Raw genomic sequence first — 12,594 nt, forward strand, 5'->3', positions numbered from 1 at the left:
TATCTATTAGATTTAATTAAGTGAATAAGTGGTATTAAATAATATTATTATTTGATTAATGTTAGAAAAATCTTAAGTTTAGAGAAATTCGCAGGTTTAGAAACTGTTTTACTAAAATGATCATATCTGCAGTTTTATAACTCCGATTGAGGTGATTCCAGTGGCGTTATTGTGACAGTCAGTAGTCCCGTGATCCGTAAGGGGAAATACCGGGTAAGCTGTGCAATCCCACATCGCCTGGGGAAGGTCAAGTGGGATAATTCTGAGACTGTGTAGGTATGGGACTACACAGTTGAAGAGGGCTTAAATGGATTGATTGGTACTACCTATGTCAACAAGGTGCATCTTGTTTTTCGGTAGCCCATCTCGAAAGAACTCCACAGTTAAGCGTGCTTGGCCTGGAGCAATTTCAAGGATGGGTGACCTCCTGGGAAGTTTTCCCAGGAAGCGTGTGAGTGAGGACAAAGCATGCTGGAAACACTTGTGTTGGTCTGTAGGGTCAGTCATCAATCCATGAAGCAGCCAGAGTGGCGTACTCGTGTATAAGAGCCATTAGTCCGTGGGTGTAAGGGCCCAATGGAGGCTTGAAGCGGGGACGTTACAGTTGGTATCAGAGCCTTGACCCAGCTGGAAGTGTGGTCGACGAGGACGTCGGACCCCGTAAGGGGGGGTGATTGTGACAGTCAGTAGTCCCGTGATCCGTAAGGGGAAATACCGGGTAAGCTGTGCAATCCCACATCGCCTGGGGAAGGTCAAGTGGGATAATTCTGAGACTGTGTAGGTATGGGACTACACAGTTGAAGAGGGCTTAAATGGATTGATTGGTACTACCTATGTCAACAAGGTGCATCTTGTTTTTCGGTAGCCCATCTCGAAAGAACTCCACAGTTAAGCGTGCTTGGCCTGGAGCAATTTCAAGGATGGGTGACCTCCTGGGAAGTTTTCCCAGGAAGCGTGTGAGTGAGGACAAAGCATGCTGGAAACACTTGTGTTGGTCTGTAGGGTCAGTCATCAATCCATGAAGCAGCCAGAGTGGCGTACTCGTGTATAAGAGCCATTAGTCCGTGGGTGTAAGGGCCCAATGGAGGCTTGAAGCGGGGACGTTACAGTTGGTATCAGAGCCGATCGTGCAGACCAACACCCACGGACTAATGGCCCTTATACACGAGTACGCCACTCTGGCTGCTTCATGGATTGATGACTGACCCTACAGACCAACACAAGTGTTTCCAGCATGCTTTGTCCTCACTCACACGCTTCCTGGGAAAACTTCCCAGGAGGTCACCCATCCTTGAAATTGCTCCAGGCCAAGCACGCTTAACTGTGGAGTTCTTTCGAGATGGGCTACCGAAAAACAAGATGCACCTTGTTGACATAGGTAGTACCAATCAATCCATTTAAGCCCTCTTCAACTGTGTAGTCCCATACCTACACAGTCTCAGAATTATCCCACTTGACCTTCCCCAGGCGATGTGGGATTGCACAGCTTACCCGGTATTTCCCCTTACGGATCACGGGACTACTGACTGTCACACCATGAGCTGCGGAAAACAAAACGCAAGCCACATAGGACAAAACTGTCCCCGAAAATATAGACAATAAAACTATAACGTATTTGAACAATACCCCATCACCTTGAAAAATACCTTCCCTTTATTAATAGTTGTCGCCAGAGTTAGCGAGACTGCAAAAACATCACAACACCAAACCAAAAACACAGTTATATTTGAATGACAATCTTCAAAATAAAATCTAAAATACAAACTTAAAATTTAACACAACTCAAATCACTAGCTCAAAATTACTAAAAAACTAAAAAACCAACAAAATTACAAGAATAACTAGCCAAAGGTATTACCCTTTGGCTAGTAACAACAAACTAACACCCTTATTAAAATTGCTAAAAATCAATAACAAACAGATTATATTATTTAAAATTAAAACTTATCGACAAATTCTCTGTAAATATAGGCCCTCCACAAAACAACCTACAAAATAACAAAAATAAAACTTCATTACCAAATAATATAATGAAAAAGAGTATGCGAAAGAAATGATGGTAAACCAATCCATATTAAAATTAAGAACTTAAAAAGACTTAAAATACTTATCTGTTGAAGTGAAAAGGTTGTTGAAGTAAAAAACAAGAGCACAAAATGGATCAAATTTCTTGTCCATCATACCACAAACCTATCCTAATCAAGTAGGAACAAGCCATAAAATGCCACTAAAACCATAAAAGGTACAAAAACTATAAAAAAACATAAAAAACATCAAAAAATTGTAAGAGCGAAATAGTGGGTTATTATTTATAATACAAGCACATTATATAATAATTATTAACAATTAAAAATTAATTATCTAAACTAAATAATAAAATTTATTATAAATTAATATAAAATGAAATGAAAGACAATAAATTAATATGATAATGTATATTATTAAAAAATTAATGAATAAAACACCCAATAAATGAAAAAGTCAATAAATATTAATAAACGTCAAATTTGTGATTTCAAAACATTAATGAAAATTTTAAAATTAAAAGGAAAGTCAAAAGTATCTAATTAATAAAAGTTACAGAAGAGGAAAGAATAAATGAGAAAAATAAATATCTGTAATATATAAAAATTTAAAGTAAAAGGAAAATAAAAATAGTTTAAATTATAATTAGAGTTAATAATGAACATGTTTTGAAATAAAATAGTAGCAAAACTAAAAAATAATAGTCAATAAAATAATTAAATTTAAATCAATAATACTGAGATACTGAGATAGTATAATTTTACACAACCTATTAATACTGAGATACTGAGACATTATAATTTTACACAATTTATAAATACAAGACAATATAGAATATAATATTGTATTAAATAATACCAATATAATCTACCATAATACTATATTATACAATAAAATATGGTGTACCAGTGAGCCCTAATTTTTGAATACCTTCAATACTAGTGGCTTTTTCTTAACTGCACATTAGAAATAGAACAATCATATACTAGCATAATCTAAGAACTATACTTAATTTTCTTATCTTGAGAGTGGAGAGAAGAAAGAGTATGCAATACTAGCTTTTAAAACCAAGACATTTAAATAGGTAGCTAGTTCATTACAAAAAAATCGATTAATTACTTGTGTATTTTTGTCATCAAACTTTTTGTTTAAGTTGTTAATTGTAATAAATATAAGGGTATTTTTTTAGTGTCTTAAACATGACACATATAATATTTAAATTTTAAATCATTGAGTCTGAACAAAAATTCATGGTATGAATTACTTCTGATTCTTCTTCTAATAAATATTAAAACAGAGCTAGGTTTGTATAGACAAAAAACTATAGGTAAAAATTATAATTTTATTAACATTGAGTACTTATGCCACTAGAAACAATCATTAAATTTGCACTACTTACAAACTCAAAACTTTAATCACTCATCAATTTTCTCCTTAAATATAACTACATAGAGAGTTTTGCCGTTGATACTTTTTACATAAGTTGTCAACAAATAAAACAGATAAAAACTATAAGAGTTTATTGTGTACAATTCTGAAAATTACACCAATAATATACTAAGAGATGTTCTTAACAATTCTCCTTAATTTATTATATCAATTATTTGCCCTCTCTTGTGATCTCTCACTTAGTTGATTTTGGTTTGTAGCTAGTGATCTAATAATGGCACGTACATTAAGTTGGTTGATTATTAGATTTTTAGCATTTTCAATTACATTAATATTGACAAAAAACTAAATATTATATAAGTTGAAATGTATACATAGTTTGATATTAATTTATATGAAAATCAAAACTATATATATTTATTTACTATGTTTGACAATAAATTTAACAGTTATATATATACGAATGGTGTACAAGACAAAGAATAATGATTCATGAAGAGTGAGACAATTGTAGGCAAACATTAAGACTCAACCGAAAAAAAGCATATAAAACAATATTTAATCAAACGCATGTATAAATATATGAGCTAACACTCGATGTAGTTGTAAATTAACCACCTCTACAATTACTAAAAAAATTTCACTTATAGTCACAATAAAATTTATATATAAAAGTAAAAAAATTATAATTAAATAATAATTTTTATGTTATGATTAAAAAATTCGTGACTAAAAGTATTAGTCACAAAAATTTGTTATGGTTAAATATAATTTTAGTCACAATATTTATTGTGACTAAAATTAAATTAGTGATATTACTACAAAAAATCTTACTTTTAGTTACAACAAAACTTGTGACAAAGTGAAAAAATTGTGACTAATTATAAATTATTATTCTTATGTTATAAAAGGTCCGTGACAAAAAGTATTAGTCACAAAAATTACAATTTGTTATGACTAAATGTATCTTTAGTCACAATACTTGTTGTGTAACTAAAACTAAATTACTGACAACTTGTATCTAAAAATTATATGTTTTAGTCACAGGTAACATTTGGTTGTGAATAAAAGTCACATTTAGTCATAAAAATATTGTATTGTGACTAAAACGTTGTCACTAAAAGTAGCAGTTTTTTGTAATGATAACTTGTATTTGAATTCAATGTTTTAGTCACAAGTAACTTTTTATTGCGACTAAAAGTCACATTTAGTCAAAAATTTATGTTGACTAAAATATTATCACTAAATATAATATTTTTTAGTAATAAATATATGTAATATGATTTGAACATTGTCTCAAGGCATCATTTAATTATTTCTATATTAGTATTTACACTGGCAAAAGTTAGATTTTTGTTAACACTTTTCATTTTGCATTGGTAAAAGTTTCAACGCCAACACGGATTAATTTGCCAACCGCTTTTACTAGCACAAAAATGTCCTGCCGCTGGCAAAAATAAATATTATTTTACCAAATACGCTGACAAAAATCTTATTTCTTGTAGTGGATACTGATACCACTGATCATTTGAGCATCACTAGATACCAGTGGCTCTAGTCTCTTGATCATGCATTAAAAAAGAAAACTTTAGTGTAATTTTTTAGTCACAATATAAATTTTTTATAACTAAATGTGACTTTTAGTTACAACAAAAACTAACAAATTATGACTAAAACATAATATTTAGATATAAATTGTCACTAATTATTATATATATCTTATTATTTTTATCATCATGTTCAGTATGTTATGTTAAATAATTCTAATTTTTATATTATTATAATTAATTAAAAATTAAAATTTATTAGTTACCAACCACATTGGATTTCCTCACAACATAGCTATAGCAAATTGACCATTTATATATATATATATATATATATATTTATTTATATATATATCTCAATTGTTTGCCCGCTCTTCTGGTCTCTCTCGTTTTTGGTTTGTAGTGATATCATAATGGCATGTTATGTTGGTTGATTAGCTTTTGTAGCATTTTCAATTACATTAATATTGACAAAAAAATATACTTAATATTTAGATTTTAGTGATAATTTACAGCTTAAGTTATTGAAATGTATATGTAAATATATTCACATGAAAATCAAAAGTATAATAACGACATATATATACATATACGTACGGTGTATATGACAAAAAATAATATATGAAGAGTGAGAGAGAAAGATTAGCAAGATTTACATACAATAATTTGCTAGCTAATATTGTCCAAAACCTAATTAAATTAATGAGTAAATTAAAATCATCACTATTTGAGTCATTGTCATCATGTGTGTATGTATTTTATAATTAATAACGTTTCCTTGTAATATAATTGGCCAATTGACATTAAAATATTTAGGATTGTATTTTTCAATGGTTTACATATATACACAGTTATTATATTAACAATAAAGTCCATATTTACATTTTTTATAAATGCATTTCATGTACATGCAGACCTAAAAACTTTTCTCAGCAAAATCGCAAAAATTTTACTAAAAATATGTAATATATACACTCTTTAGTATCTTGGTAGATCTTATTTTGATATTTTTTTAGTCTAATTTTTTGTCATGATCGTGTACGTTATAGTTATTAAAATTCTTAAATATTATATTTGAATCTTTGACGTTTCAATTTTTTTTTTTTCATTTTAAAAAAATCTAAATAAATTTGTGAAAGATATAATATTAATTAGAAACCTTAACATTTAACAGATAAAAAATGATTAAATTTACAACTGTAGCAAATTTATATAAATATATAATTAATACTGTATTATATAGTCTATGTCTAGTATAAATGTATCCCTAAATATAATATAGTTTGTATAATATAATTCATTGTATTTATTATATATATATATAGTGAAACTTGTATACTTTTTCAATATTTTCTTATAAATATTTTATTGTGCCAAAAATAAAATTTAAACCATTTTCTTACTCAAGTGAAAGAAGCATAACATCTATATTCGACATTTTAACCTATTCACAAATTTTGAAAAATTTTTGTAAGCTTCATTGTAATAAACTTTGTCCTAAAAACTAATGGAGACTCAAATACTTTAAATTATGTCAATTCCAAAATATAATGTACTATAAATATATATTTTTTAAAATGAAGATCTATATTAATTATAGTACACATTCAACCCGTTTAATTAAATTTTCAGTAATATTTTATATACTGTAAATAGTGTTAAATAATTAATTGCACACATGTAAAAAAGCAAGCCTGCAATGTTTCAACCATATTATTGGCATGATAAATTATTTTAAATTTTATATATATACTATAACTACAATGAACATAAAAATTATATATATAAAAAATTAAAGTATAATTTCTCTAAGTGCTAAAAAATAGAGATGTGCATCTCAATATATATATACTACAAAATTAGTGTCCTTACTATAGAATTTTCAAATCAGGACTTCTTTTTATAAGTAAACTATAATATTGTTACTTTGGTTTACTATGTAGTAAAATTATTAGTTAAAAAAATTATAAATTATCATATTTAAACAATAAGTTTTTAATAAATAATATTAATTTGTTGTAACTAAATTAAAATTAGTAATAAATATTGTATCTAAATATTAATTTTCAATAACAAATGATTTTTTGTTGCGACTCAAACCGTTACAATGGAGAGGTTAGTGTATTGTGAAGACGGCTTCGGCCCCTCCCAAATTTTTTATTTATAAATAAATTATGGGTTATTTTTCATAAGTTGTTTACTAATAACTTTTAGGGTTCCTAGAATGAGTCAATAAAACAAAATATAGTATTTTTACATGCATGCATGAAAAATGATAAGAGTGAAAATGACTAACAGAGTAAATACAAAAATAAAAATAAAATGGAGATGGATCGATGATTATCATGAGGGGGTAGTGTAGGACAGAAGATCTTGGTCCAAATTAAAATATCAAAGTTGTCCTGTACACTATTTAATTTACTATATCTTAATTAAATATTTGTCTACGTAAGTGTAACTCCAAAATAAATTAATTAATAATTAACAATGTGTAAGCAAGGATTTTTGGCCAAATCAAACTCAATAATGATTGGCTTAGTCTTGATCTATAAATTAGAAGGAAAGTTTTGAGTTTTAAGTACCACACAAGAAAAAACAGTTAAAGGGAAAATAACATAATAACTGTTTAAATTTAGTACTATATATTAATATTTTGGGTATCAAATTGATCATCAAAATGGCAACAATGAGAGTAATAATAGTATTTGTAGGCATGATCATGATATGCCAATCATTAGTCTCATTTGCAGAAAAAGGAACTGCAACTTTCTACACACCTCCTTATACTCGTAAGTATACATGCACACATATATATATATATATATACAAATATATTTAATTAGATGAGTGTTTTTATAGGTAGGGGTATTACTTTGCTATTTGTGTTTTTTATTTTCAGTATTAAGATGCCTAATATCATATCGATGTAGCACGTTATGTTTCTTATGTTAATTATTAAATTAAAATGTGTGAGACTCGATATTAAATTACATCAGTAATAATATGTAGCTAGCAATGAAGTTTTCTATATGGAGCTTACCTATAATTTTCAAAGTGAACAAATAAACTTAGTTACCTACTCAGCAAAAGAAAAAAAAAACTTAATTTTTTATGTAGTGTGAAAAATATATATAGTGCCTAAAGTATATTATGATGACAAAATTTGTTGTAATACTTTTTTCTTTGAAATTAAAAAATTAAATCCCTATGATGTATACATGGAATTTTTTTATTGATGAACTTTTGTTACCACACAAATCTCTCAAAAAAAATTCGATTTTGACATAAATCATTAATTATAGTGATGTATAGTATTATTAAAACTACATTAATTACAAAAATAATATTCAATATAATGCCATTGATTGACAAAACATACTAATAAAAATATTGGGTATGAATTACAGCATCAGCTTGCGACGGAAACAAAGAGGAAGGAGTTATGATCGCAGCAGCAAGCAAAGCCATATGGGACGACAAGGGCGCATGTGGAAGAAAGTACAAGGTTAAATGCATCGGTGGCACCAACGGCCAAGCCAACCACAACCCATGCAGAGGAGGCTCTGTCGTTGTCAAAATCGTCGATTTTTGTCCCGCTGGTTGCCAAGGAACCATTGATCTCTCTCAAGAAGCTTTCGCTATGATCGCTGATCCTAACGCCGGAAAAATAAACATCAAATTCATTGAGTAAGTACTATATAACTAATAAATTAAAGATTTTGTCACATTTTAATTATTTATTTATAAATAGTGCATCCCTAGCTATTATTTGTGTAGAATTCTAATGTGTGTTTTGATGTTATTTTATCTATGAATTTGCAGGGTTTGATGTTGAGATCTTATGACAAGGGTATATACATATGGCTTGTAATTAGAGCTATATTTATTTTTAATATATTAATAAAATAAAAATTAATGTATATCCATGCCACGAAGAGCTATGTATGAAGTTTCTGAAACAAATTAATAAAGAGCCCCTTGATTTATTTTTCCTTTAATTAATTTTTTTGATTGACATTAATTTTATTAATTATCTTTTTTTTTTATTGGTATTAAAACCAAGGTATGTACGTATCAAACTGGATGTAATTAAACTTATTACAAAATGAAAAATATTTAACAAATATATTAATATCACTTTTTTACGTACCATCATACAAAAATTAAGAGCATGTAGTCACGAGTTAAATGTAACGAAATATATAAAATCCAAGCAAAACATATAAAGAAAAATCAAATATTTATTATTCCTATATATATTATAATTCTAATGGTTATTGATTTTAATATTATAATTATATCAATATTGTAAATGCTTTTTCTTGTATCCATTGTATGTCGTTATGGGGTAGGGATGGAGTATATTCAAAAAAATTTAAAAACAAAAATTATTTAGTATATTTATAATTGTTATATTATTTAATATAATAATATGTAGATTAAAATGTGATAATAATATATGTTATTATGTGAATAATATATATTAAGTGTTTGGTAAATAAATTGTGTAAAATATGATTTATTTAACCTATAATTGTAACCTACACTTTATAACATGGAGATGAGTTATAAATTTAATTGCTTTTGTAACTTCTTTTGGTTGATCATATTTTTATGTAATAAAAGAGATGTTACACAAAATTGATGATAGGATTCAAATATTATGAAATATAGTTGTTACAATTATATTAATGCTCATTATATGAGAGAAATGAGATGGTATTTTGAATCCTAAGAGTGATCACATAAACACTATATATAAAGGAATCTAATGTGCTTATTGAGATGAGAAGTTTTCTCTCAAGAAAGCACTTTGCTAGAAAACGCTAAGGCTTGATAATTCCCAAAGCTATTTCCCAGAGAGTTCCCTTAATGCTTAGAGATATATAGGGAGAAAGAAGCTTTTGGACAAATGTGTAATACTTGTTCAAGTCATGGTGATCCCCACTAATCTACACTCAAAAAGTTGTGAGTTAGTATATATATATATTCTCTTGCTATATATATATATTATATTACATGTGTTGTTCTTATCTTCTTCTACCTTTCTTATATATAATATATATAATGTATATATATATATTGTATATTATGTATTGTAACATTAATTTAATCTCTTTGTTGATCCTTGTATTATTTTATAATTGAGTTGTACATATCTTGATTTATCTTCCATTGTCATAAAATCTCTAACAATAATTTGGCTATCCTCATTTTATTTATTATATTTATTTTTACTTTTAGCGGTCACTTCAGGTTAATTATTTATATACATATATATACTAGGTTGATGTTACGTATATATAATGCACGTCTAATTAATTTTTTTTTTTAATTAAGTTCAATTAGGTGATGTTAATTAGTGCAATACATGCATGCTTTATTATTTTTAATTATGTATTGTATTTTTTTTTTAATTTTTGAAATGAACGTTTGAGATTTTGATCTTTAAGAAATTTTTTTAGCTATTGCTACATTGGTGTGTCATTTGAATGTGATTATATATGTACGTATTTTTTAAATTTTTAATTTTTTTAATTAGATAACGTATGGTGCATATATTGTAATTTATTATATTCTTACCCAAAACTCACATAACTGTGTCTATATATAGGTTGGATACGTAAATTTGATATAAAAGTTTTTTATTCCCAAACTTTATGAAAAATATGGTGTATGAATCGATTTACCATAACTAAAAAAGAAAGCAATCAATTCCTTATTACAACTATTTTAATTTAAAATATAAAATAAATAATAATAAAGTTTAAAATATGGTTGAAAATATTTATAATATTTTAAATTTAAATTTTTTTTATATCAACATATATAATTTTTCTTTTATTTTAACTTAAAATTAAACTATTAAATTTAAAAATATGATTTAAAATATCAATAATATTTATATTTTAAATTAAAATTAAATTTTTTTTGTATAAAATATTTATATAATTTTTATTTTTAAATATATGTCATAATAATAATATAAAATTAATAAAAAAAAATATTATGTTTAAGTAATAGGATATATATATTCTGTTAAAGTTAACGTAGAAACTAAAAAATATCGTTAAACCAAGAATTCCATTAGATAGCCACATTTTATATAGAATAGATATAAATATATATCTTTATATATAAAATGTGACTACCTAATTTAAATTTAACAGTGTTAGTATGGTTGGTTTTATAAATATTAATATTATTTATTTTAGGTTAATTGAACTTATACTAATTTTAAATTATTTTAAATATAGGGAAAAAAACAGAAAAATACAAAAAAGGAAAAAAAAAATTACAAAAATACTTTGGGCCGGCCCATTAAACATTTATACAGTCCACATACAAATATTTACAAAAATACCACATGCACTAAGCCTTCAGCTGTACAGAGCGAACCATGAAGATGAAAATACGCGCTCGTTTCAAAACCGCAAAACAACCAAAATGAAACCAAAACGAGAAAAATACAACTATTAATTCTGGCAAAATCAACTGGAAAAGAAGACCTGCAATGATCTAAACTGAAAATGACGAAAAAAAAATCAGAAAAACTGTGAAGAAACTGAAATTACACATTTATTTTCTATTTTATTCGATCAAAACAACTCCCCCTAACATCGAAATCCAGATTCATGAAATGTAGATCTGTAACAAACAGATCTGGAGCTCCCACCAAATTCAAAACAATGTATGATGTGAAAATTTTTAAAAAAACCTCATGAATAATACATCTACGTTATATACAGTTACATTTTGATTGATTACTGGTGTTCAATATAAATATATTTTTTGAAAAATAAAATAAGAAGAGTAAAATCGAATTAAGGTACAACCAATTATGTATAAGTCTGTTTATTTTTTGTTTTGGTTACCTTATAGTTGCATTATCGTTTTATGATAGTTTATATATTATGCAAGAATTTAATTTGATGGGGACTAAGAAATAGTAGTTATACATAGTAAGTTTTGTGCAAATAGTTGCATATTAATTTTATAGTGAAATAACATATGCAAGTAGCAAAACTATAATAAAACTACAAAACAACTGTATGCAAGTGCAAATAGTTGCCTTATAATTGTATTATCGTTTTATGATAGTTTATATATTATGCAAGAATTTAATTTGATGGGGACTAAGAAATAGTAGTTATACATAGTAAGTTTTGTGCAAATAGTTGCATATTAATTTTATAGTGAAATAACATATGCAAGTAGCAAAACTATAATAAAACTACAAAACAACTGTATACAAACTAAAATACAGGAAAAACTCTTTGAACATCAACATCCATGATAAATCTCATTGTTACCCATTGATGATATAAAAATGGACAGGAAACAACTAGATAAAAAACATATTAAAAAAATACATACAGAAGGTGTAAAATTTCAAATATGGGAGAAAACTAAAAAGAAACCGAAAACTAAAATTTCAAAAGGTCCGTTTCTTCGTAAGAATATATAAGAAACTAGCTTTACAATTAAAAATTAAAAATAAAAAGAAAAGAAGAATTGTTATGGAAAAAACTTAAAAATTAAAAACTGAAATAAAATTAAAAATAAAAAGAAAAGAAGAAAAAAAGAGAGTAAAATGATGGATTGATTGATAGAAGTCAATCCTAGACCCCTG

At 26.7% G+C, this 12,594-nt stretch overlaps 1 protein-coding gene across 1 annotated transcript; it reads left to right on the top strand.

Annotated features, from left to right (window-relative positions):
- Positions 1-7,605: 7,605 nt before the first annotated feature.
- On the top strand, positions 7,606-8,652 carry LOC115694893 (EG45-like domain containing protein). Its single transcript, XM_030621997.2, has 2 exons — positions 7,606-7,750; positions 8,369-8,652. The coding sequence occupies exons 1-2, from the start codon at positions 7,639-7,641 to the stop codon at positions 8,650-8,652; spliced, it is 396 nt and encodes a 131-aa protein (XP_030477857.2). The 5' UTR covers positions 7,606-7,638.
- Positions 8,653-12,594: the final 3,942 nt, after the last annotated feature.

Source organism: Cannabis sativa, chromosome 6, assembly GCF_029168945.1.
Source record: "Cannabis sativa cultivar Pink pepper isolate KNU-18-1 chromosome 6, ASM2916894v1, whole genome shotgun sequence".
NCBI lineage: Eukaryota > Viridiplantae > Streptophyta > Magnoliopsida > Rosales > Cannabaceae > Cannabis > Cannabis sativa.